Raw genomic sequence first — 27,611 nt, forward strand, 5'->3', positions numbered from 1 at the left:
ATCCAATATTGTATTGCTTTCCAAAGGAGAAACATAGATAAATTCTATGGGAGAAATAGGACACCAATGTGTATTCTGTAAAATAGAAAGGATGGGAAATGTTTTCACGAGACAGGTGCAACAACGCTACTCGAAGAATCTTGAAAGCTATTGTTTTATCTCTTCGATACTTCCTTCGATATACGTTTCCTACCATCTTCTTCTTAATTTCTCTCTTTTTTATTATTTTTTAACCATTTCGGTGGGTTGAAAAGTTTTTAAAAACTTTGGGTTTTTCTTTTATCTTTTTCTTTTAAACACAAACTTTTCCACTCATACATTTAGTACAAGTAATATTATGCATTTGACGTTATATAATAATTTGTTTATCGATACAATAAAAAGTATTGAGTTGTAAAGGTTTAAAAGGACAATATCCATTGAGTTTGTTCGATTAATAAAAAAAGAAAAAAACTCTAGACTAAATTGTTCCGCGGTTACGATACGCGAATGAACACCACCGACGAATGGAAAATAAATAATATAAAAGAAAGAAATAAAAGAAATAATAAAAGAGAATACACACACTGTCAATTACACTAATTGCCAACTCTTATCCAGTTTCATTGGATTATGCATAGGGGAAAAAAATTATCTGCCAATGACAGAGATGGTGACAATAAACAAATATTCTCATCAATTCCTACATCTGTTTAATTAATAGGATTTCATTTTTTAACGCTCATTAATGATCACACAAATTCGTCGTCGTCGTCGTCGTCGTCGAATTAATTTACAAATATAAATTCATTCGTGTTTTACATGCATTACATAATACTTTGAAAATATTCCCTTCAATAAATCATTTTACTAATTAATATGAAATGTATAATATATAGAATTGTCCAAAAGTTTTTGCCAAACAACAACAACAACAACAAAATATATATGAAAAAAAGAAACGAATAAGATGAGAAGGAGTTGAGGGGACAAAGGGAAAAAAAGGGATACCTTTTAGGAAAAAGTTAGTTGTGGTGGTATATATACCGTTTCTCAGGTGGACTCACCGTCGCTGCGCTGTGCTATTCCCCTTTTATCGCCCTTTCCCATATTTACTTCTCCTTCTGATCTTCCTTAAGACGAGACGAACCACGTTCTTTTGCTCTCTCCTAAAAAACCCAATTGGAGAAATGGTTTCATTATTCTTCGTAAATAAGCTTAATACAATCCCATTTGTATGTGTTGAACAAATATCAAGAGAATCTAAGAATATGTACGAGTGCAATCAAAAAAAAAAGTATGATATTTGTTATTTAATTTTTATTCTACAAGATGTTGCAAAGTATTTCGTAGATATATATATAGCTCGTATAGTTGTACATAATATGCAAATGTCTATTTTCTAAACATATACGTAGATAGATAATTGTGCACCAACGCTAGTTGCATTTATTTTCACCGGTTGGAAAAAAAGCTCGGTACGAAGCTTTTATTCGGAATATTCTGATGTAGAGGTAAAACGGCACGAGATAAAATGCGGGATACAAATTGACATGGAATAATGCGGATATGGTTCTTCGAACGTCCCCGCAAAAGGTTCACGTGGCAGGAGTAATATTTCCCATTTTTCCGACATTTACACGTACGCGTAAATACATATACATAAGTTTTCTCACCCTCTATTCACAGTCAGCAATTTCTATCTTTATGTGCTTTATGTACTAACTATATGCATATAAATAATACATAGATGGATATCTACGTATTTATTTGTATACATTTGCTCTAAGCGCATTGTTAAAATACTTTGGAACACCTAATTTATACATCGTAAATCCCGTAAAAAGTAAATTAATCATAAGCTTTATTAAACGTCTCAATGTTTATAATATGATCTCACTTTTTAAAACTTATTAATTATCTCTTGCACCATCATATTTTTACAATTATTTAGTGTGTGAAGTGTTAAAGGAAAATAATTTGTTCTTGTTTTTTTTCTAAAACGTAGCAAAAGATTTTCTTCTTGGTTTTTTATTTCTTTTTATGAATATGAAAACGACAGGAAGAAGAAGGGAATCATCCCTTCTATTTCAAGTAGTACACGCGTCTATCAAAGATGTAATAAAAAAAAAAATGTGAAAAAAGTAACACAGTGAAAGAAGAAAAATAAAAAGAAAGAGATGTTAAAAGTGAGGATGAAAATGGTGGGAGTTGAGGTGATGGTGGTGGTAGATGGTAGCTTTTACGATCGGCACTGGACCCTGATACGAACACGTTCTCTCATCCTCCTCGTGCTAACTGCTACGCTCGAAAGCTCTCTTTTTATTTTTTTCTTTCTTTTTTCTTTTTTTTTATATGTACGTCCGATGGATCGATCGTTCGGCAGACACCGACAAGGGGTTCCCTAAACATTGAAACGCGTTTTGCCGATCGATGACTTTCGGAACTCGAATTTATTCTCTCTTTCTCTCTTTCCCTTTTCGAATACCTCTAAAGCAAAGAGATTTTATCTTTGACTTTTCTAAAACAAGAGTTTCCATTGCGTAAGCATTTTTACCTTCTACCGAAACGAATACGTGCTTTTTACAGGATGATTCCATTTTAGATTAATGACGGTATTAAAAGTAATGTATGATATGAAATTAAAACATGCTTACGTAGTTTCATTTTTTTATCATCCGTGTATACTCTTTTAATTTCACGAATTATCTTGTATAAATAAACAAACAAAAAATAAAAATATGCCTAGTATAGTCCTTTGAAGTTCATTGAACCAGTATGCATATACACACACATGTACAATCGGCCACGTGCATAGATGCATAACTAATTTTATCGCGAACTATACTGTAACAAAAATTATTCAAACGTATGTATTCCATCCTCTCGTGTGTTTTATTATTCGCATATGTAACACGTTCTTATGTGATCGATATATAAACGATACAAATACGAGAGGAAAAAGAGGGGGAAATAACAAATAAAAAATAAAATAGAAAAAAAAATGGGAAGAGAGAAAACATTTTACTCTGCAAATGTCGTTGATGGTACTTGAGTACGATAATTCAAAACGAAATCATAATTTCTTTCCTCCCCGTCTCCCGTCTAACCTCCGACAAGATATTCTCTGCACGGACGCGATCGTACATCACTCGAAGATAAAGCTTTCCACCCCTTTTGCTTCTACGAGGTAGTATAATAAAAAGCGGCCGCCATTACGAATCTGCTCGCTCTAGCTCTCCATTTACAAGGTAACGCAGAAAAAAAAGAAAAGAAAAATAAGTTGCGGGAAAAAAATTCCGTCGATAATTTTGTCTCACTCTCTCTCTCTCTCTCTTTATCGTTATAAAAAGTTACATCCAACAAAAATGCATCACGGAGGGGAAACAAAAAAGTCATTTAAAAATATTATATAAATACACATAGAGGTAAAAAAAAACAGTGGCGATTATTTTTTATTTTAATACGAAAAAACAAACAAACAAATTAATTACAAGTTATTGGAGAATTGTTCAAAAACGTAACTTTTTATCAATTCACGTAACCAATGAATATTTTTACTCCTTTTTCTTTTTTTTTTATTATAGAAAATATTGTTTTGTATTTTTTTAATTTTTTTCGATTATACTTCTATAGAAGAGTATTCAACTACGTGTACTTTTATTTATATATATAAATTTTTTTTGTATAAAGAGAGAGAAAGAGAAAGAGTCATTAAAAGCGAGAAGAGCATCATATCGTCGTTCACAAACGTTGTTAACAAACAAAGAAAGTGTACCTGCCGTGTGTGTTACTTGTGTATACGTGAGACGAATACTCGCGAGAATAGTTTGAATATCTCACGAGCGGTGTTTCGAGGGTCAAGGAACTACAAGCAAGAATTCCACTTGCGTTATTACGAGAAAAGCTTTTAGCCTTTCGCGTTCTACATTGTTCGTTTGTTTAAGAATTTTGAGAAAGCAATAGAGAAAGAAAGAGAGAAAGATTTAAACAAAAAACAAATAGCAATGACTTAGTTAAAATCACATCTTTCAATTATATGATCAGTAATATAATTAATATTATTTGAAATTTGGTTGTTGACATTTAAAGAATTATTGTAGTTTCTTATATACTATAACTCAGTTTAAACATAAAAATATATAAATTAAATATATATTTATATATAGACTTTTGTATGAAAGCATAAAACATGGTACCACTATTACATCTAGTTTAGAAAATTCCACTCGAATAAAGTAAGGCTCGTCCTCGAGAAGGAAAAAGAAAAAATAGGAAAAGGAAAAGGAAGAAAAGACGACGACCGTTGAAATGGTAAAATAGAGGAGAGGAGAGGAGGAACATTTGCCCTAATCTGAGAGCTACAACAAAAGATAAAGGAGTAAGAATAAAGTCCTAAGAAAAAGATCGTACAAGAAAGAGGAAAAAAATTCTTTTCGCGTATTTCCTTCGATATAAAAGTTACTAAAAAAAAAAAAAAAAGAAAAAAAAGAACAAATAAGAAAGGGGAATAGACAAAAAAATAATAAAAAAATAAAAATAATACAAAATATGATATCCGTATATTCCAAGTATTTCTTCAATGTTCAAAGAACAACGTTGATGTAGCTCTTTGATATGTGTCCTGGTTAAATTCAATGTCTCCACGAAAGAATAATAACCCATGCATAAATTCATCCTGCACTGTCCCCTCTCTCCAAGGAATTTTGTTTTATACAATGTTTTAAATAATATAAATACAAAATGTACATATAAAAAAGGCTAAAAGTTTAGAAAAAAAAATATTAATTTCTTAAATTATCAAACTTTTCAAGATAATCTTGTTTACATATAGTAAAATTGCAAGCTTTACTTGTAACGCTACAAATTGAAAATATAAGTCTAACAAATTTTCTACAATAATAATTAATTTTGAAAATAATCTATGAACTTCCAACTCACCGAGAAATTATTAACAAATCTTGTAAAAACTTCCACAAAGAGAGAGGAGAAAGAGAGAGAATACATATTTTGGATTAAAAGAAAAAAAAACGTTTAGAATTTAGAAGTTTTTTTTTCCTCGAAATATCTTAAATGTTAATGCTTATGTATATATGTATATAGGTTGTTCGTATTCGAAATATTTCATTAATTATGCATACGCATTTATCTTTCGCTTAGGGTAGGAAAGTGCGAAGGAAAGGAATAGGAAAGTGGAAAATGTTGAGAATTTTCATCGTAAAACGTAATTCTTTCTAAGAGTTTAAAATGAACGAGATTAAAGTAGGTAGGAAAAGAAGGAAGGAAGAAAGAAAGAAAGGAGAGAGGAAATAAAGAAAAAAAAAGTCCCTTAACACTTTCTCGATCTATGCTTTAACACTAGGATGCCTTTAAACGTTTGAACCTTTTCATTGCATAAATATATATACGAAATATATTAGTATAGGGTATCTATAACTTTGTGAATTGGAATTTAGCGCAAGTAAGATTTCATCATCTTCGTTTGAGAGAAACTTATTAAAGCTGAGAGAAAAGGGAAGCAAAGTTACTAAAGGTAGAATTTACTAAGAATATCATGAGAGAGAATACAAGAGGTTCAATTTCGCGATCGTGCCAACGACTCGAATGTAATCATTAGAGTCTATCTAGTCTGAAGATCAAAGACGCCGAAGTTTGATAAGAGTCTATCAATAACATTACTTCGTCACCTAGAACACGATATGAATTTCAAATGAATTCTTAATAACTGACAGGTAAACGTTAATTGACAATTACGTGAACGCATAATCATAAATAGAGAATTTAATGTATAAAACAATAATTAATTTATAATATTTTCAAATATAATCATATTAATTTTATCGAATTATTACACGTCGTACTAGGTATAATAATCGCAGGTAGAACGATAAATCATCGTTACTAGGTGTACACATGCATACATATGCCCCGTTATGCTTATGATTCTGTAACGGACCTAGCTTCAACAACCGAGAATTCGTAAATTATTCTCATTGGTCTATTCCGTTTGAATTAGTCGTACATGGTCGTCAAATTAAACAGAGAGAGAGAGAGAGAGAAAGGTTCTGATAAGACGCCTAATGGTGATCCCAAGCAAATGCAAAGATATTAAAAAACCAGGTATGAAGCAAGCGATTTAATTATAATCTTTATTTAATATTATCTCTTTTTTTTAAATGATAATTGAAAAAAATGAACTACCCTGGATAGATATATGTCTCTATTCTCTGTAGTAAGCTTTGATAATATACCATAAACGCTATCTCGATGTATCTTAACGGATAGATAACGAGATTATAAGAACTATAGTATACATAAATGCACGTACGTAACTACCGTTTCGTAAAATGGTCAAACATAACAACCGGCGGGTGTGTCTGAGATCGATTTTATATCTATAATAGCGATAGACATTTATAAAATTGATGAAAATAGTGATTGTCCGATTCGTGATAAAGGTAAAAGATACTTAGTGATACAAGAGTAGAAAATCAAAAGACGCGCGACGTTGTTTTAATGCTTTACTCACCTTTATCACGTAATAACATTCGTCGCGGAGGTGTCATCGAGGATGTCTAAAATATTCTTCCCTCTTCAACAGGAACGATTCATAAGCCGATGAAAAAGAGAGAGAAAGAGAATGAGAATGAGTAAGAGAACGAACGAATGAAAAAGAACGAGATAAAATGGCTGGAAAGAATATATAAAAAGATTATTCGAACGTTCTATGTGGTTTTATCATCCCGATGATTCCGATTATGATTCCGATTATGATCGATTAAATAATAATACTGATAATAACACGATTATAAAAGCGATTATTAGGAGACACCAAGAATTTGGATCTGCAATTAGACTAATCTAAAGGTTCCATTCAAGCAGAACCGTTCTTTTCTCTCTCTCTCTGGATCGTTCATTATCCCGCGTATCTAAACTTCTTCTTCTTCCGTTTTTTTCTATTTTATTCGTTCACTAAAAAGCCTAAAGCTTCTCGAATATCTTATTTATGTTTTTGTTTTTTTCCCCTTTGTTTCCCCCACTAATGGACCGCCCTATCAAATGTACATATCCTCCCTTGCCATCTTAAAATTTTCACGTCCCGCAGGATACCCAGACGTGAACGCGTTTCGGGACCGGCACCGACTAAACTCCTGTCGAATGACGACCCATAGGACAATCGTGTAATTCCGGATCCTGCGCTCAACATTATTTTAGATAGACTACACCATACTACGACTTTTAACAAAATCTCTAACTACGATGGTAAATGTTTCGTTCCTTGTTACAACAAATTCTTTTATCGTGTATCAGTAACAGCGTACGATCGATAATTTCAATTTTATACGTAGGTATAGTAGATATTTCATTATCAACAAGGAATACCGAAGTACATAAAAGCTCACAAGTTAACATTTTACCTAACCAGATTGATTTTAGTTATTATTCTTAGTAATACACTTACCAAAAGTGAACAATAGTAGATAATTAACGCGATGATGGTACAATATAATATTCTATGATAGAATATGATATTATATGATGTATCCTGTAATAGAATATATAGTATAGTTATACTGTAATAGAATATTAAATAATTATATTCAATTGTCAGTGAAAAAATTTGTGTGTGCCTTCAGAAATGCCATTATACATACATATATTCAAAATGAAACAATTTTAAGAACTAAAATAGTAAAAGATCCCAAAGGTTTGTTGTTAAATCCAACGATGATCACCTGTAACAAAAAGAAAACTATATTAATTATAGAATCAAGTGAGATACAATAGCCTGACATATAAATCGTCCAAATAGCAGATGCACTTTTCAAATTGAATTCCCTATTTACTTTTTATAAAAGCTCTATTTAAAGTTGCAATAAAATTGAATTTAAACGCGTGATTTGACATTTACAAAAAAAATAAAAAAAAGTAAAAGTACAAATATTAATTTACTAGAGAAAATAATAACTATTAATTATTATAACTAATACTTTTTTAAACTGCATTATATAGAAAAGAAAAAATTACAAATTTAATAATTCAATTGCGATCAAAGTGAAAAATCTTAAAGACGAAAAAAAAAAGAGAGATTACTTTAATATTAAAAAGACGATAATTATGTTTCAAAATGTAATAAAAAGGAAATTTAAATATTTTGACAAGAAACTAACTAAACACGTATGCATCTTTTTGACGATATAGACACGCATTTGGTGTCCCAAGGAGATGGAATGGTCCATCATCTCCAATTACAACTAGAAATTAATGACGAGCAAAAAAGTAAAACAATAAAATATAAAATATGACTAGAGAGCTATTCTCTAAAGGTTCAAACTTGCTGTTGAACCTTTGAAAATAACTCAATAGCCTGTAGTTGCCCTCTTGAGCCACAATTAAGTGGGGGCCTCTTCGGCATTAAGCCTCTTCTTTCTTCATTCCATGAAAACTGCATTTGGACATTTCCTACGTGCGAGCAAGATAAGATCTTTCATACTAATTTTGCAAATGAACTCGTATTTTGTTATGATTCTAATTCTCAATTATATTAAAAAATTAATTTACATTTCCCGTACACTTGTCTAGCTCGTGGACCATCAATGAACTTGGAGTTCATTGATCATACACGAGAATATTTAATCGAATGTCCAAGCAGATAATAATTTCCCTCGATGACCTAATAACACTTCGCACTTTTAACGTCGAGTAATAAAATGGAATTGAAATAAAAAGTGCAATAAATGCAATGCATTTTCTTGCAATACTTTGTTATATTTATTTATATGAAATATTTCCAGCTGCAAGATAAAATCGCGATAGTGCGTAGTGCTAATCCTGAAATACTTAAAACTAAGTATCAAATGCATCAAAGAATTTGCGAATTTGATTCGACTCTATCTCGTTCGAGATAAAATCGAAGTAGAAATAAATTTTTCAAATGGTTGCAAATACCTTTGAATCATGATACATAATAAAGATCACAGAATAGTTACAAAATAAATTAACAAATCAAACATAATATAGAATGAGATGATCAAATTTTGTAACAATTCTGTATAAACCAGGAGGCGGAATTTCCACTCCGGAGTGGAAGCAAGAAGTCTAATGCCTTTCCTGGATCCTACCTACTTAAAATTAAAGTTTTCACATTCATTCAGAGAAGTATGCTACCTGCCTGCCTATTACCCATATTTTTACCCATTTTAAGAAAAACCATACATACCCACCCACTCACTCCACGGTTCTCACACATACCACCAGGGTGCAAAAGCCTACACTAGAGAGCATGCCCCGGGGCACCTCCGACACCCTAGTTCAACCACGTTTTCTAAACTTATATGCTAATGGGTATACGTACGTATTTTGCTGTAATCGACTGCCAAGGCTAATGATTATTGCATAAAAAACTAAAGCAAAAATACAAGTATACACTAGTATATATATGCATACTAGTAATATACAAGTATATCAAAGTTTCCACAAATAAATGCAGTAACTCTACTATGCAAACGAGATTATCAAACAAATTAGAAATATTTAATATAAATATAAGAATACACAGAAACGTGATATGAGAAAGTAGTGCTTTGAGTATTTAATAATGTATTAAATGAATAAAAAATATCGCGAAACGATGTACAATACACACTACCTAATACGCACACACAGGTGTAAAGTACATCGTGCAATCACTAGCACAATAACAGCCGCCAATAGGGGAAAAAACTAAAACTAAACCCACGCTAACTGTTTCTCACCTATACGTGTAACACCTGGGCACACGCATAGATGAGAACGCAGAAAGTATGGGGGGAGAAACGGGAGATTAGTATATTAGAAGCTGAAAATCCTGATCTAAAAAAAAATGATTAACACATATATAAATATATCAAAAGATTTTAATAAAAATTCATCTAAGCGACTAAGGACTCTACAAGTCATTTGGTGAATAATGACTTAAACAAGCGAATGAAAAAAAAAGTTACCCCATATGAAACAATTATAGCTTCGAGGTAAAGGTTGTATTAAAAGACTCTACAATAATGATGGATATTTTTTGCAAACCTCGGACGACTCCTTTCATTAAGTTGGCTGTTCTAATGAAAGAACTGGGCTTTGAGCCACCACTTAACTGCCAAAGTCTATCCGTCGCGAATAAGTTTGTCTTCTTGCTCATTTATTTAAAATATCAAAGTATTGATATATCAAAATTAATTTCGATTAGATAAACTATGTACGTAGCAATGCATGTAAGACATTTATTACATGCTTTTATAAACGTAATAAAAAAGAGAGTGCATTTATTAATTGCATTATGAATTAAATGAATTTAACCGATGAGACAAGAAAACCTATCCTGAACTAATAATAAAACATACAATAAAATATACAATTTTCATGAGTAACTCCTAAAAAGGAATTACTCATGTGCTCGTCAATAATTTATTTAAATAATTACAACCAGTAACTCGTGCCGATTTGGACCTTTCATCCTCGGCATGATTGAGCACTGGAGGGACTTTAAATAAAAACTCACGGTTTAAGAAGTTCTGCGATGGCTCCAAAACACTCCTACTTCGCAGCAAGTATTGTAGTCTGACCATGGAAGACGATACTCGATTTGCCATTGAAGAAGATCCATCGAAGATCCATCGAAGAATTCATCCAACATCTTTGAAAGGAAGAGAATCCATGGTTATATCTGTAAAATAAAATAAAACAATACGATAAGTTATCTAGAATATTATCCAAAATCATATAAAATAAAATCGAATAAAATGTAAATAAAAATGAATACTTACAATGCATTCCAAGGAGATGCAGCTCTATTGCACCATGGTGATGCACCTCGCGTGAATCTAAAAACGCGGTATGAACGAAAATAAGAAACTATAGATGAGTTTCTTATCGCGAAACCGATATTTTATTATACGACGAACAACACTGACTCTAATTCGCGTTTGATTTTAACTTATTACTCGCCCGATCACTGATTCTAAACTGCACTAATTCAAAGACTGCATTGCACGCAGTTTGATAATACCACCATAAACACTGCACATATTGCTTCGCGCACTATTGCAATCTGAAACTGAAATAAAAAACAATACTATTAATATCATTACTATTACAGATAATCATTAAAATTTTTGAGGAATTATTTAATACAAAAATATACTCACTTTAAATCTTTATTGATGAATACACAATGGGTCTCCTATCCTTAGGATAATGATGACAATGCACAAATAATGACTATAAAACATATATAATAATAAATGCAATTAATTCAATTAACACTAGATTTATGGACCGAGCAAATGTGATTCATTTCAAACTTTTTTGTTACATATATATAAAATAGAAATATTTCAATTAATTGTAATTTAATAAAATTTAAATTTAATTACTTTTAAAATAGAATATTTTTTAAAAATATATATTAATTTTTAATGCTGTAATGAAATATGCATAAATATTAATTCCTCTCCTCTACTAACTTTTTCATTTAAACAATGTTTGTAAATTTTTAAAAAATAGTGAACAAAACAATAGTGAACAAATCTAGTGTTAAACGAATTTCTAAATGAATTTAATTAATAAAATGTGAATACCATTCCAACGATGATCTGAAACACAAATAAAAACAAAATAATATAAATCGTTGTTATATAAAAATTATTATAATTATTGAGAAAATGTTTAATATAAAAATTGACTTACGTTTTTTTTTCATTGATGAATGCACGATGGGTCTCCTACCCTTAGGATGACGATGAACACACGTTTAAACTTAATAAAAGAAACTTGCGAGTTTCTTAACCGAGCAAACGAAACTTTAACATGCGACGATCAACACTGAATCTACTTGTCGACTTTTTTATATTTTATTTTAACACGATGCAACACACGAGAACCTCATTGCCTACGCGCTCGATTGCAATGATTTTCTGAAACAGAAAAAGAAAAAGAACAATTAAGATCATTGTTGTAATAAAAATCAATTGAAATTATCATAGAAATGTTTGATAGTAAAATATACTTACTTTTAGTCTTCGTTGATGACTGCAGGATGGGTATCCTACCCTTAGGATGACGATGTATAAAATAATATTAAATAAAAAGTCTGAAAAGCTGAAACATACTAAAGACTATATTACAATATTTCCTGTAAATCATTTCTGAAGGCAGGGCACACATTAAAACCATTGAATATTTTTGATAGAATGGTATTCAAGTTATTAAATATTTGTGAAATTGATCAAAGTATGTAATGTTAGTATAAATATTAATTAAAAATCTTTAAAGTTGTCTAAATAAAACAGTAATTGTATCAGCAAACGCAATAAAGAGTAACATAAAAAATAAACCAGTTTTTATACCATTCTATGCAATGAAAAGCTTTTTAAACTATTAAAATCAAAATGATAACGTTAGAAATAAAATTATTAAATAATTTAATACGTCTCTTTTTCGTTTATGTTGTCTCGTCGAAGGATAGAAAACGAATACGAGATACGTTGCTACGTAACCTTGGTAGAGGAGATCTTGGGAATGTCGAACGCTCGGCTATTATACCTATGTTATCGGCTGTTTACGTTTTGTCGTCGACTCGAGAAATACCTACAAATATAAATACACATTTATATAGTAGCTTATATGTCGAGTGTATTGTTTTCTTATTCTTCCTCTCTCTCTCACACTCCTTCTCTCTCACTCTTTCTGTAGTATTTCTATATGCTTATATGCTTATACTTAAAAAAAATAATGCTCACCTCGCCGTATATGGAGTAGATAAAAAAAGTTGCCACAAGATTAAAAGGTTAGTGAATTCGTGTTGCAACTCTCCCCATACTCAGAAAGCTAAAAAAAAAGTAAAATATGAAAAAACTCACGTATCAAAATTATGCATGTAGTATGCATTTGATATATAACATTCGTTATATATCATTTAATATATAACAGGAAGGTGTACATTAAAATATTAATTGAAACAATTACCTGAAATTAACGGGATAACCAAATCCGCTGCAACAAGTATACAGATCGCAGATTAAAAAATTCGAAAGATTCGCCATATTGCAGTGCATAAAGCAGGCGCGTAAGACTGGCGCGAAAATACTGCATGCGCGAAAATGATGCGCAGTATGTCTTCCTTCCACCTATATTAAAGAAAAATTTTGAATGATTAAAAATACAATATAGAAGCATAAAAATTGTCAAAATATACTCAAAAAATCAAAATTGATCCTTATATCCTTTATATATTATAATAAAAAGGTGTAAACCTTACAAAATATTTATTAATTACCTGATCTTAACGGGACGATGACACACCGATGTGTTCTCCACGAAAGACGCCATGAAACTGAAGAATTCGGACGAAAGCTTGGCCGTGATTGGCTAATTCATTTTTTTGAACAAGAAAAGGGTCATCACGGCTTCTTACACGGACAGAATCTGACCTTCCTCATGACCACGCTGGTCAAACTACATATGATAATTTATTTATTAAATAAATTAAAAATCATTTCTATTTTTCTAATAAATGTACACAATACTTATAAATATTCTAAAAATAATGAATAGAATAAAGACAATGTAGACATTAAGAGATCTTTGTCGTTTTGCACAAATAAACAAAATCGTATAGAAGACAATTGTCGATAGAAAAATGTCTAATATGAAATGCAGCATATGAAAGAATAAATTCCCAAAATCTGTAACGATAAAGAATCCTCACAATTGAAATACTTTCACAGATGCATAATTGTTTTAAAAATATTTACAATAACGTCTATACACGATTCACACACGAAGATTATTCCACATGATTTTCTATGCTATAAGATACTACATTCTCTTTATTCTATTCATTATTTTTAGAATAATTATAAATAACGTGTACATTTTATTTGTAATCGAAAAAAGAAACACAAATTTATAACATATCAAAATTGTTTTCTATTTAATGTATGTTAAAACATATAAAATGTTTAAACCAATGTATATGCATAGAAACAATCTGAAATGCAATTAGAGAATATTAGAATGATAAAATAATTGTTAAATAATTAATATAAGTGCATTTTGTTATCTAATAACTTATTACATATGATCTATGTACCTTTCCCTTCAAGATTCACCTTTTAACTGAGACATTATCCTCTATAAAAATACTTTTATTTCAATTTTGTTTAGGTTATTTTCCAAATCTGCCCATATATGAAACGCAAATAACATTCGAAATAAACAGAATTTCAGATTTTAATTCTCTTATTTTTACACTCTTTTCACTCTTCACAAGACTTTACACACTTTAATTGTAAACATTACAAAAATAATGAATAAAATAAAAAAAGAATACATAATAAGAACATTATCTCATTGCATACGAGAAAATAATCATGTAGAAGAGAAACTTTTTCAAAGAAATTTGTCAAACAATTGACAATCTATCGCTTGCCACACGTATAAAATTAAATCTTTATCATAAAGGCGAGTTTTTACGTTAAAGAAACAAATTATAGGGACTTTTCTATTGTTGGCAAGCGATAGATTGTCAATTGTTTTACAAATTTCTTTGACAAGATTTCTGTTCTACATGATTATTTTCTCGTGAGCAATGAGATAATGTTTATATTATGCACTCTTTTTATTGTATTCATTATTTTTATAATGATTACAAGTTACATGTGTATTTAATAAAAATAGTAATAACATGAAGAGAGTTATAATGTTAATCTCTGTTTAATTGGAATGTTTTATTTTGTTACATACATGGGCAACATTTGGAAAACAACATAACCAACATTGAATAAAAGCATTTTTATAGAGGATAATGTCTCAGTTAAAAGGTGAATCTTGAAGGGAAAGGTACATAGATCATATGTAATAAGTTATTAGATAACAATATGCACTTATATTAATTATTTAACAATTATTTTATCATTCTAATGAAGGGCCCAGTCTATAAATAAATTTCGAAGAGGAAGGAACTCCGAAAATATATTTCACACTTTTAAACAATTATTAATACTTCTATCGATTAATTAACAATTATTATAATATTCTTATACACTGTACTTATATTACAGGACAATTAAACACTCAAAGTCATCACTGCGCAGGAACAATAAAATAATTACGTTAGAATAGATAAAATAATAAAATCTGTACGTTATAATATTGAATTTTCTTTATTAGAATTTTAATTACCGTTGCAGAAATAATCAACATAAGAAAAATCATAAACAACTTTCTAATCAAAGTTTTGTTTTAGAGAACAATGGATCAGTCTGCAAGTGAATTTCGAAGAGGAAGGTACTCCAATAATATATCTCGTACTTTTAAACAATAATTAATACTTCTATCGATTAATTAATAATTAATATAATATTCTTATACACTGTACTTATATTACAGGACAATTAAACACTCGAAGTCATCACTGCGCATGAACAATAAATTAATCACATTAGAATAAAAATAATGTTTAAATCTGAACGTTATAATCTTGAATTGTCATTATTAGAATTATTATTACCGTTGCAGAAATAATCAACATAAGAAAAATCATAAACAACTTTCTAATTAATGTTTTGTTTTAGAGAACAATGGGTCAGTCTGCAAGTGAATTTCGAAGAGGAAGGTACTCCAATAATATATCTCGTACTTTTAAACAATAATTAATACTTCTATCGATTAATTAATAATTAATATAATATTCTTATACACTGTACTTATATTACAGGACAATTAAACACTCGAAGTCATCACTGCGCAGGAACAATAAAATAATTACGTTAGAATAGATAAAATAATAAAATCTGTACGTTATAATATTGAATTTTCTTTATTAGAATTTTAATTACCGTTGCAGAAATAATCAACATAAGAAAAATCATAAACAACTTTCTAATCAATGTTTTGTTTTAGAGAACAACAGCTCAGTCTATTAGTGCATTTCGAAGAAGAAGGTACTCCAATAATTTATCTCGTACTTTTAAACAATAATCGACACTTCTATCGATTAATTAACAATTAATATAATATTCTTATACACTGTACTTATATTACAGGACAATTAAACACTCGAAGTCATCACTGCGCATGAACAATAAATTAATCACATTAGAATAAAAATAATGTTTAAATCTGAACGTTATAATCTTGAATTGTCATTATTAGAATTATTATTACCGTTGCAGAAATAATCAACATAAGAAAAATCATAAACAACTTTCTAATTAATGTTTTGTTTTAGAGAACAATGGGTCAGTCTGCAAGTGAATTTCGAAGAGGAAGGTACTCCAATAATATATCTCGTACTTTTAAACAATAATTAATACTTCTATCGATTAATTAATAATTAATATTATATTCTTATACACTGTACTTATATTACAGGACAGTTAAACACTCGAAGTCATCACTGCGCATGAACAATAAATTAATCACATTAGAATAAAAATAATGTTTAAATCTGAACGTTATAATCTTGAATTGTCATTATTAGAATTATTATTACCGTTGCAGAAATAATCAACATAAGAAAAATCATAAACAACTTTCTAATTAATGTTTTGTTTTAGAGAACAATGGGTCAGTCTGCAAGTGAATTTCGAAGAGGAAGGTACTCCAATAATATATCTCGTACTTTTAAACAATAATTAATACTTCTATCGATTAATTAATAATTAATATTATATTCTTATACACTGTACTTATATTACAGGACAATTAAACACTCGAAGTCATCACTGCGCAGGAACAATAAAATAATTACGTTAGAATAGATAAAATAATAAAATCTGTACGTTATAATATTGAATTTTCTTTATTAGAATTTTACTTACCGTTGCAGAAATAATCAACATAAGAAAAATCATAAACAACTTTCTAATCAATGTTTTGTTTTAGAGAACAACAGCTCAGTCTATTAGTGCATTTCGAAGAAGAAGGTACTCCAATAATTTATCTCGTACTTTTAAACAATAATCGACACTTCTATCGATTAATTAACAAATAATATAATATTCTTATACACTGTACTTATATTACAGGACAATTAAACACTCGAAGTCATCACTGCGCATGAACAATAAATTAATCACATTAGAATAAAAATAATGTTTAAATCTGAACGTTATAATCTTGAATTGTCATTATTAGAATTATTATTACCGTTGCAGAAATAATCAACATAAGAAAAATCATAAACAACTTTCTAATTAATGTTTTGTTTTAGAGAACAATGGGTCAGTCTGCAAGTGAATTTCGAAGAGGAAGGTACTCCAATAATATATCTCGTACTTTTAAACAATAATTAATACTTCTATCGATTAATTAATAATTAATATAATATTCTTATACACTGTACTTATATTACAGGACAATTAAACACTCGAAGTCATCACTGCGCAGGAACAATAAAATAATTACGTTAGAATAGATAAAATAATAAAATCTGTACGTTATAATATTGAATTTTCTTTATTAGAATTTTAATTACCGTTGCAGAAATAATCAACATAAGAAAAATCATAAACAACTTTCTAATCAATGTTTTGTTTTAGAGAACAACAGCTCAGTCTATTAGTGCATTTCGAAGAAGAAGGTACTCCAATAATTTATCTCGTACTTTTAAATAATAATCTATACTTCTATCGATTATTTACCAATTATTTTAATATTCTTATACGCTCTATTTATATTACAAATAATTTTTAGTTTCAGAATCATCACTGCGCATGAAGAATAAATTAATTCCATTAGAATGAAAAGAATGTTAAAATCTGAACGTTATAATATTAAATTTTCTTTATTAGAATTTGTATTATCGTTACAGAAATAATCAACATAAGAAAAATCATAAACAACTTTCTAATTAATGTTTTGTTTTAGAGAACAATGAGTCAGTCTATAAGTGAATTTCGAAGAGGAAGGTACTCCGAAAATATATTCCGTACTTTTAAACAATAATCGATACTTCTGTCGATTAATTAACAATTATTTTAATATTCTAATACACTTTAATTATTTTTCAGATTGTTTCAACGCATATACATTGGTTTAAACGTTACATACACATTAACGTACTTTGAATAGAAAATCATTTTATTTTGAATTTATTTTTTCAGTTTATCAGATGGTTGTGTTCAACTTGATTGCGTTCCTGGACTGGAAGGTAATATAAAATACTCCAATTAATTACATTGCAAATAAAATTGTATTAATATTCATTAAAATTTCTGTTTCAGAAGCGGTTTAATGGGTAGCGGGTAAATTTTTTGTTCGTAAAGGGTGGTACCATTTACAATAAAGAATTTACTTCAGGGATGCGACCCTGCCCACGCGAGCCATGATTCTATCTTACTCCCAAGGATAGAATCATGTTCATTTAACTTTTAAGCTGGAACTACCGTCCTTTTTTTTTCTTTTTTGGCTTTTTGATATGCATTGATAGATATGCATTTAGCATGGGAAACTGAAGCTTCATTGTAAGGGAAGGCATCTTCCGCTAATTGTTAGACGGACCCAAGGATTCATTTCTGTAAGTTCGCAATAGTATACGGTGTTGGACTGAACATTTAGTGTAGGTTTCTCCTAAATTTAGAGTCAGTGGACTAGTCCAATCGGGGGGAAACCACTTTAAAAAAAATCGTGAAAAGTTCCGCTTTAAAAGTTATACCCATCCCCCCTGTTTTCCTATCCCTTTTATGTTTTAACTCTTTTTTATCCCTTTGTTTTCTGTTGCAGATTGGACTATGGTAAGGAAACGACCACAGGTGGACCAAAGGAGGACCAAAAAGGAACAAGAAGTGGACTTGGTAATGTAAGATAGTATAAAATAATTATTTGTATAAATAAAATGAAAATTCGTATCTTTATATAATTCTCTTTGTAGCATCGCACATGTACGAACATCATTATTTTTCATGTATTTTCTTTATTTATAGGTTCCATGGAACAACTCATAATTTGTATACTCTTTTTAATTATTATACTTTATTTTATGGAGATTGAAAATTATGTATATAAATGTATATAGATTGTATTTCTATAAGTTGAAGTTATTTTAGGGTGTGTTAGTTTTAAGTATCATCGATGATTTTATTGAATTTCTTTTCAAATTACTCTCCTTGTCTTTCATTTTGTATTTTTTAATATTGAAATTTTTCTCTGGTATTTTCGATAATAATTTTAACGATTTTTTGAATGGTACTCTTATGGTGGGGCCTAAGAGTTAGATTCATTCCTTTGAATTATATTCGGATGTGAGCATCTTTAGGATGCACATCCCTCTTGGGTCTTCAGAAGCGGTTACCTCCTCGTGGTTAGACCTGGGCAATGGTATTTTACTTTCCATGTAATGTTTAACATATTTTGATATGTTTTACATTCCATTGCAAATAAAATCCAGCCAAAGACCGCTTACCATAAACATTATAATTGTAATTAGTTTCTGTAATTTTCCAATGAACATATTTTTATTCCTTTCCTTGGCTCCTTCTATCCATTTCATCTCCAGAAACTAATTACCTTATAATGTTTTTTAATAACTTTTATAATGTTACAGGCATTACACCGATAAAAGAAGAAATCTTTTATTGTAATATTTATTTTATTTAATTTCAGGATAAAATTATTTTTGCTATAATGCATATTTTATTTTTTAAAGCAGGTTTCTACTATCTCACAATTTAACATATATTAAATAGAAAACAATTTTGATATGTTATAAATTTGTGTTTCTTTTTTCGATTACAAATAAAATGTACACATTATTCATAATTATTCTAAAAATAATGAATAAGATAAAGAGAATGTAGTATCTTATAGCATAGAAAAGCATGTGGAATAATCTTCGTGTGTGAATCGTGTATAAACGTTATTATGAATATTTTTAAAACAATTATGCATCTCTGAAAGTATTTCAATTGTGAGGATTCTTTATCGATACAGATTTTGGGAATTTATTCTTTCATATGCTACATTTCATATTAGACATTTTTCTATCGACAATTCTCTTCTATACGATTGTATTCTTTTATGCAAAACGACAAAGATCTCTTAATGTCTACATTGTCTTTATTCTATTCATTATTTTTAGAATATTTATAAGTATTGTGTACATTTATTAGAAAAATAGAAATGATTTTTAATTTATTTAATAAATAAATTATCATATGTAGTTTGACCAGCGTGGTCATGAGGAAGGTCAGATTCTGTCCGTGTAAGAAGCCGTGATGACCCTTTTCTTGTTCAAAAAAATGAATTAGCCAATCACGGCCAAGCTTTCGTCCGAATTCTTCAGTTTCATGGCGTCTTTCGTGGAGAACACATCGGTGTGTCATCGTCCCGTTAAGATCAGGTAATTAATAGATATTTTGTAAGGTTTACACCTTTCTATTATAATATATAAAGGATATAAGGATCAATTTTGATTTTTTGAGTATATTTTGACAATTTTTATGCTTCTATATCGTATTTTTAATCATTCGAAATTTTTATTTATTATAGGTGGAAAGAAGATCTACTGCGCATCATTTTCGCGCATGCAGTATTTTCGCGCCAGTCTTACGCGTCTGTTTTATGCACTGCAATATGGCGAAACTTTCGAATTTTTTTAATCTGTCATCTGTATACTTGTTGCTGCGGATTTTGTTATCCCGTTAATTTCAGCTAATTGTTTCAATTAATATTTTAATGTACACCTTCCTGTTATCAAATGATGTTATATTTTAAATGATATATAATATTATAGAATCGATATTAATTTTGATATATTGATACTTTGATATTTTAAATAAATGTGCTAGAAGACAAACTCATTCGCGACGGATAGACTGTGGCAGGTAAGTGGCGGCTCAAAGCCTAGTTTTTTCATTAGAATAGTCAACTAAATAAAATTGTTTCATTTTTTGATGTATTATTTATTATTGCATTACCAGCTAAATTAATCTTAATAAGTATAGAATGAAAGTTCAAATGTCCCGCCACAAACACTGCTGACATCTGTTGAATAGCAACTTTTGGTTTCTCTATCTCGCGATGGCGCCACTTTTTCCTAAATTCATAACCTTTCTTGATTAACAGAAAATAATAACCTATAAAGATTATTGACAATTTTCTTAAGAGAATGTACTTATATTTGTAAACGCGAATATAATAATTTGCTTTAGAATTAATAAACAAAGTTTAGAATATATAAAAAATATTTTTAATATGCCCAAGTACTATTGTGATTACTGTGATACATATTTAACACACGATTCACCAAGCGTTAGAAAAACCCATTGCCAAGGACGAAAGCACAAAGATAATGTTAAATTTTTTTATCAAAAATGGATGGAGGAACAAGCTCAACACCTAATTGATGCAACGACAGCTGCTTTCAAGGCTGGCAAAATTGCATCTAATCCATTCGCAGCGAACAAAGGTGCTGCTATACCACCACCACCTAGTCTTGGGCCACGACCTGGAATACCACCACAGGGATCACCAGGTATGATGCCACCACCAGGTATGCATCCTGGTAATCCAATGGGTCCTGGTGGTCCTATGATGATGGGCCCACATGGACCAATGCCTTCAATGATGGGTATGAGACCACCGATGATGGGACCCATGGGTCCAATGGGTCCAATGATGGGACCAATGGGTCCTATGGGACCCATGAGACCACCTATGAATGGACCTCCACCACCTATAGGTGGTACTCCACCAATGAAGAAATAAAATATTGAGTGAATGAATTGACTATCTATAAATTGATTGGGATTCAAGACGATGTGATAAACATCAATTTAAATATGCACAACATCTGGGTTAAATATAAAATGTATTATAAAAAATCAATATTTCTCTAACGTAAATCTGTACATTATATTTTATGAATTATATGATTAATCAATAAATACATTCAATAATTTGACTGTTTATTTTAAGAGTCTGTTATCACGTAATTTATGTTTAATTTAATGTTAACTTTCTGTTTAAAACTTGTTAATTTTTTAATTTCTTTTTAAAAAATGCTAATGCTTTGACCAATTTCTGTAGAAAAAAAAAGAATTTCCTGTACACACCACAGGATTATTATTATACTATAAAACAATGTAGTTAACATAATAAATTCATTCCACATGAAATTTACAAGAAAAAACCTACACAAAATTAAACAATTGACTAATTTTGAAAGTGGTCTAAGATTTGGCATAATTAATGAATATTTTTAAATTTACCAATGTGTAAACCTTTAATGTTCTTGAAACAACAGAAAATAAACTTGCACCACTTTTAAAATAATCGATCCAATTATATATTTGAATTTTTATTTACTCAGATAACAATTATTTATTCGTACACACGTTTTGTAGTAGAGAATATGGTTTATTTCAATTTTATCATTTAAGTTGAAAATAATATAAAGTATCCCTTTTTTCTTTATTAATATTCAAAAAAATATTTTGTTGAAAATTAACATAACACAGTATTCAATGAATATTATTCTTGTGCCAATTGAATAAATTCTTACAACAATGTCAAATATCTATATATTTATTTATTATATATATCTTTAGAAAGATATATAAAGATACATTGTTGAAGAAAATTATTATTTTAAATTATGTTTAAAATACAAAACTAAAATCGTATTTTAATTTGTGTGTTATATAAATGTAAATTTAAACATAATTAAAATATAATTAATTTCGTTAAATTCTGTATAATTGATATGCAAATATCTCTATGCACTTTATACAGTTAAGAAACTCAATTAAAATTAACCTTATCATTTCATTCATTCATAGATGAAATGATATTTCATTTCATGAATAATATTTATATTTCTTTGTTGAAAATTATTCAACTTATTATTAACATGAAATATATTAATATTATTATGCTAATAGCATATTTTTACATTTGATTCGAAGCATTATCAAATCCATTGTACAAATTGTTTACTTCTTGCTTATGTAGAATCTCCATATTTACGATTCTTTGAAGCATACAAATACTCTTTCTTACTGAAAAGTTTTCTTTAATTTTTTCTTTCGAAACGTTTAAAGCTTTTGTAATATGTGATACTTGACACTTTCTGACCATCCTTTCAATCTTATTCACAAATATTTGCCAATGGTTAGGATTATTTGATACGCACTTACTTAATTCTCGCTGAATAATAACGTTCAATTTTTTTAATCTGTTAAGTGTCCCTTTGTCCTTTCTAGTTGTAACATCATGCTTTGCTTTTTCCTTATTCTTTCCTTTTTTTATTAGCTTTATTAGCTCTTCTGACTTTATTCTTATTTTTGATGTCTTCTCTTGAAGACTTTGTTTCTATTTGATTCTGTGCATTTTTATTTATCTCTATGCACACTAAGTTATTTTCATCGTTCAATTGATTATTTTCTGGATAATTAACTTCAGTACTTTGACTGATATCATTTGTAAAATTATTTACATTTGATGATGAACAGGTAGCATTAGGAATCTGATCTTTATTAGATATACTAACAGTAATATTAGTATATTTATTATTTTTTTTGTGTTCTTTCTCATTTTCAATATTATTACCCGTACGAAGAATTTGATCCTTATTAGATACACTAACAACGATATTTGTACATTTATCATTATTTTGATAATCGTCAATTTTCGAATTATTCATATTTAATTCACGATTGCCAGAAGTTTCGTTAGCTTCATTTTTATTTGACATATTAACGGTAATATTAGTATATTTATCAGTAGTGTTATCTTTTGGATATAAATCGTACGACGTAGATGGCAAATTATAATCAATTGTATTTCTATCTGAAGCATTATTATCGTTGTAACATATATTTGGAACTACAGTCGGTTCTGGCACGTAATTATTTTCTGAATTTCTGTAATTCTGAGGGATATTATTCCCCTCCATTCTGTTAGTATTTTCAATTGAGTCATTATATATCATGTGACTATATGTTGTTGCTGAATTATCTAAATGTATAAAATCATTCATATTTGTTTTATCATTTGGTTCATCTTGAACAGGATTACAAACTGTTAGATTATTACTATTACATCCTTGACTTGTTTGGTAATCAGGATTATTTGGTAAGATGTTAACAAATGGTTGGTTCATTTGATTGTGCATGTTTAAATCTGACCAAAATGGAATTTTTCTTTCGGAAGAATTAGTCTTAGCATTACCCTTACGTGTATTTCTATTTGCCTTTGGACTTGAATATTTACCATACTTATTTATAAAAGATTTTGGTGGAGTGTGAGGTACAAATACAAAATTATAAGCTGTTAGAATTTGAAGATATGCCTGAAGAGGTACATCCATACCTGTTAAGCGTTTTAAAAATTTTAATAATTCGTAAATTTCTTCAAGAACTGTCTCTAAATCAGGATGATTATTCAATATCGAAAGTAATTTTGTCTGTGTCACTTGTAAACGAGTCATCAAATGTTCACATTTATTTTCATTTCTTGTGTTATATAATTCATTTTTCATCAAATTTATGGTATTATATAGTCCAACAGCATCACCCGTTTCTTTTCGTAATTTACTTATTTTTGATTCCAAAAAATTGATCAAATCTATTCGTCGTAATGGTAAATCCATAAACATTACGTAATTCTTTTCATCATCATCAAGACTCAGCCAATATAAAATAAGTCTGCACAAATCATTTATTAAATGAGCAAATGTTCTGACGCGCAAAACTATTTCATTACTTGAATTTATTATTTTATATATTTTCACATGAAACATAAATAGATTTTGCAACTTTTCTACAAAATATGGAACAACTTTACATTCCATTATGTTGTATGTATTGAAACCTTTTCTTGTGGTTATAGTATATTTTATTTCCATTCCGTCATTTTCTATCGTATGAAAATAACCATACTCATATATGATAAAAGCAATATTATTATTTTCTTCCCACATATTTTCTGTAAATGCCTTCTTTTGGCTAATTTTCTTTTTTATTAATTCTTTAGGAAATGGTAAAAGATTGTCCGAGAGATGGACATTAGTAATGATGTCTTTATTAGACTTTTCACTGATTACGTTCATCGTGTTAGTGTTATTTACCTTACTTATGTCATCGGCATAAGTTGGACCATCTGTATAATTTGATACAAACGACGGTGTAGGAAAATGTTGCGACCATCTATAGTCTTTACATGTAGACGAATCATGACCTTGTTTTGTACAGTTACAGCAAAATAGACGATTGGCAGGCTTCATCACGCCAAATGTGTTGAAAGGAATACTTATTTGACCTGTAGTTGTCTGAAATGTCATTATTATTTATTTTAATTTACGATTATTTAAATTATCTTTCATACAAAACTTTGTTATGTACGTAAAAGAGTCATATAACATATAAATACGTTATAGATAAATAACAAATATGATTTAATGTATTACCGTTTGATGATATCTTCTCCAAAGATCTGGACAATCGGTATGCACATGACCTACTGCAGAACACATTTTACAATAAAGCGTTCTGCAGGTTTCGCAAGTTGGTCTGAATGTGTCTTGTTTTCTACCGCACTAAAATCAATGTTTAATATGAATTTTATTGTAAATAACACATTAAAAATACAATCTTAAACAATATTTTTTTACCGTGAGACAAAATCTATGTTTACACCGTGATCCTTTATGACCGTCAAGACCACATATATAACATATAGTTGATTTTTTTACTTCTTTGCAATGAGATCTTAAATGACCACTTTGATGGCAGTAAGTACATCTCAATTTCCATCTTAAATTCTTGGGTTTTAATAACAAATCATCATCTAAAATAGCCCATAGTCGTGGATCTTCTACAATTTATATAATAACAACAACGTTATTAAAGATAAAATAAGCAAAATTTTTTAAATTATTACTTACTGGGCATTTTTTTTTGTATTTCTTTAACATCAAAGTTCTCTTGACCACGAGTATTATCATAAAAATCTTTTAACTTTTTAGACATAGGTTGAAAGAAGGAATTGTTATCAGATTTATTTTTATTCTCTTGCTCCTTATTAGTAGTACTGCTTGTACTTCCTTGATTTTTAGAAAATTTGTCACTACCTTTTTTTCGTTTAACATTGCCAATAATTTCTACATTTTCATTTTCCAATTGTCTTTTATTATTTCGATTTAATATATTCTCCGACATAATAAATTCATCATCAAGCAATATATCTTCCGTAAAATCTATACTTGTATTTGCTAAATTAGTTGTGGTTGTATCATTTTGTATATTTTTTGTAGAACGCGAGGATATAAATGTATTATTTTGTTCTTTAACAAAGTCTTTATCTACATTGCTTTTATTGCTTTTATTACCCAAATGTTGTTCATTGTTCGAATCAACAGTTTTCTTTCCAGACTTATTTTTTTTATTATTAACTTTATTTGAATTTACTTCCTCTGTTAAATCTTGTTTCTTCTGAGCACTTTTTTTCATTTCTCTAATTTCATTAATATTAGAAGCACCTTTAGATACTTCTGTACAATTTAAAACAATGTCCTCTGTCTCGATTGAAATTTCTGAGTCGTTTAAAGATATTAATTGAGATTGCGATTTGGATGATGTTTTTTTCACTTTATCTTTCAAATTACTCGTACATAAATCTGAATGATTAGAAGACGTTTTTTTCTTTCTTTTTTTCTTCATTTTCTTCTTACCAATCGCTACGTTCTCTTCATCAGAATCATTTAAGTTAATAACAGGTGGCTGGGGTTTAGGAGGAACAGGTAATTCTAATATAGATTCATCCGAATCAGAATCAATCTCAGCTTTTCTCTTTTTTTGGCAATACTCAGCATTTTGTAACTTCATTTTTTCTGTTTTATCAAGGGTATCGTATTTGCTTTCCATTTCTTTACTTTCCTTATGTTCCTTAGGTTTTTCTTTCGTTTCTTTCTCCTTCGTTTCCGCTGGGACGTAATAGATGTTTGCATATAATCTTGATTCCAATTCACTGTCGTTGTCTTCCTCACTGAAATTATAACCTAAGAAAACGTATTTTGTTTATAAATATGAAATGAGATAAAGGAAAAAAGAATTACATAAAATATACTTAGTGACAAAGAATGAAAATATATTTTAAGGTTATATTATTGAAAATAAATCTGACTTACAACTAGACAAATTATCCTCCATGTTATTTAAATTTTACAAAAGATTTATTATAAACAAATGTCCAAAAGTCCTTATTGTTCATTTCCTCATAAGATGCACAGAAAAGTAGGATGATAAACTCGAATAAAATACAATAATCATAAAAAACGCATGCTAAAAAGAACGTGTTACTTTTCGAATGTAAATATCCCTAGAAAACTTAAAAGCTAGAAAACAAAAAAAAACCAAACGTTTTCTTTGTTTTATGAAATAAAAAAAATATGTTTACTGTTTTTTTTTTTCCTTGCTATGATATAAATAATAACATTAATTTGAATTTCATATTTATATAAATATAATTAATAGAGATTCTTATAAATAATGTTCATGAGAATGATCTAAATTGATACGACATTAGACTTGTTTTCATGAAAATAGAAAAATTCATCAAAATTTTCATTTCTTTTTATTATATTTAATAATTGTATTTTA

At 29.1% G+C, this 27,611-nt stretch overlaps 3 protein-coding genes across 8 annotated transcripts in view; 1 reads left to right on the forward strand and 2 right to left on the reverse strand.

Moving 5' to 3' along the window:
- The window catches only part of LOC107073053 (uncharacterized), a 51,559-nt gene extending 44,431 nt beyond the window's left edge, over positions 1-7,128 (reverse strand). For 3 of the 6 annotated variants that reach the window (XR_016176257.1, XR_001476684.2, XM_015333463.2), the window contains exons 1-2: positions 6,509-7,128; positions 1,047-1,148 (exon numbers count right to left, since the gene is read on the reverse strand). Coding sequence is in view for 4 of the 6 variants with exons in the window: in XM_015333463.2 (XP_015188949.1) it covers positions 1,047-1,089 (43 nt within the window). In the remaining 2 variants the exon portion in view is untranslated. Of the gene's footprint in view, positions 1-1,046; positions 1,149-1,879; positions 1,901-2,636; positions 2,787-6,508 lie in introns of those variants that run through there. The other 3 variants (XM_089171566.1, XM_089171567.1, XM_015333465.2) reach the window with 3 other exon arrangements.
- A 13,900-nt stretch (positions 7,129-21,028) lies between these two features.
- Positions 21,029-21,921, forward strand: snRNP-U1-C (small ribonucleoprotein particle U1 subunit C). Its single transcript, XM_015333814.2, has one exon. The coding sequence runs from the start codon at positions 21,208-21,210 to the stop codon at positions 21,718-21,720; it is 513 nt and encodes a 170-aa protein (XP_015189300.1). The 5' UTR covers positions 21,029-21,207; the 3' UTR covers positions 21,721-21,921.
- A 388-nt stretch (positions 21,922-22,309) lies between these two features.
- Positions 22,310-27,320, reverse strand: LOC107073253 (uncharacterized). The gene is given in 6 exon segments (XM_015333815.2): positions 22,310-23,251; positions 23,253-25,282; positions 25,421-25,549; positions 25,625-25,827; positions 25,898-27,010; positions 27,140-27,320. Coding segments are annotated over 6 exon segments (3,846 nt in total). The 5' UTR covers positions 27,162-27,320; the 3' UTR covers positions 22,310-22,902.
- Positions 27,321-27,611: the final 291 nt, after the last annotated feature.

This window comes from Polistes dominula, unplaced genomic scaffold (assembly GCF_049000335.1).
Source record: "Polistes dominula isolate Pdom_NZ unplaced genomic scaffold, Pdom_raw_medaka contig_26, whole genome shotgun sequence".
Lineage (NCBI taxonomy): Eukaryota > Metazoa > Arthropoda > Insecta > Hymenoptera > Vespidae > Polistes > Polistes dominula.

Bases quoted from the DNA above. Each gene is read 5' to 3' on its own strand.
- snRNP-U1-C (XM_015333814.2), top strand. From the start codon at position 21,208: ATGCCCAAGTACTATTGTGATTACTGTGATACATATTTAACACACGAT.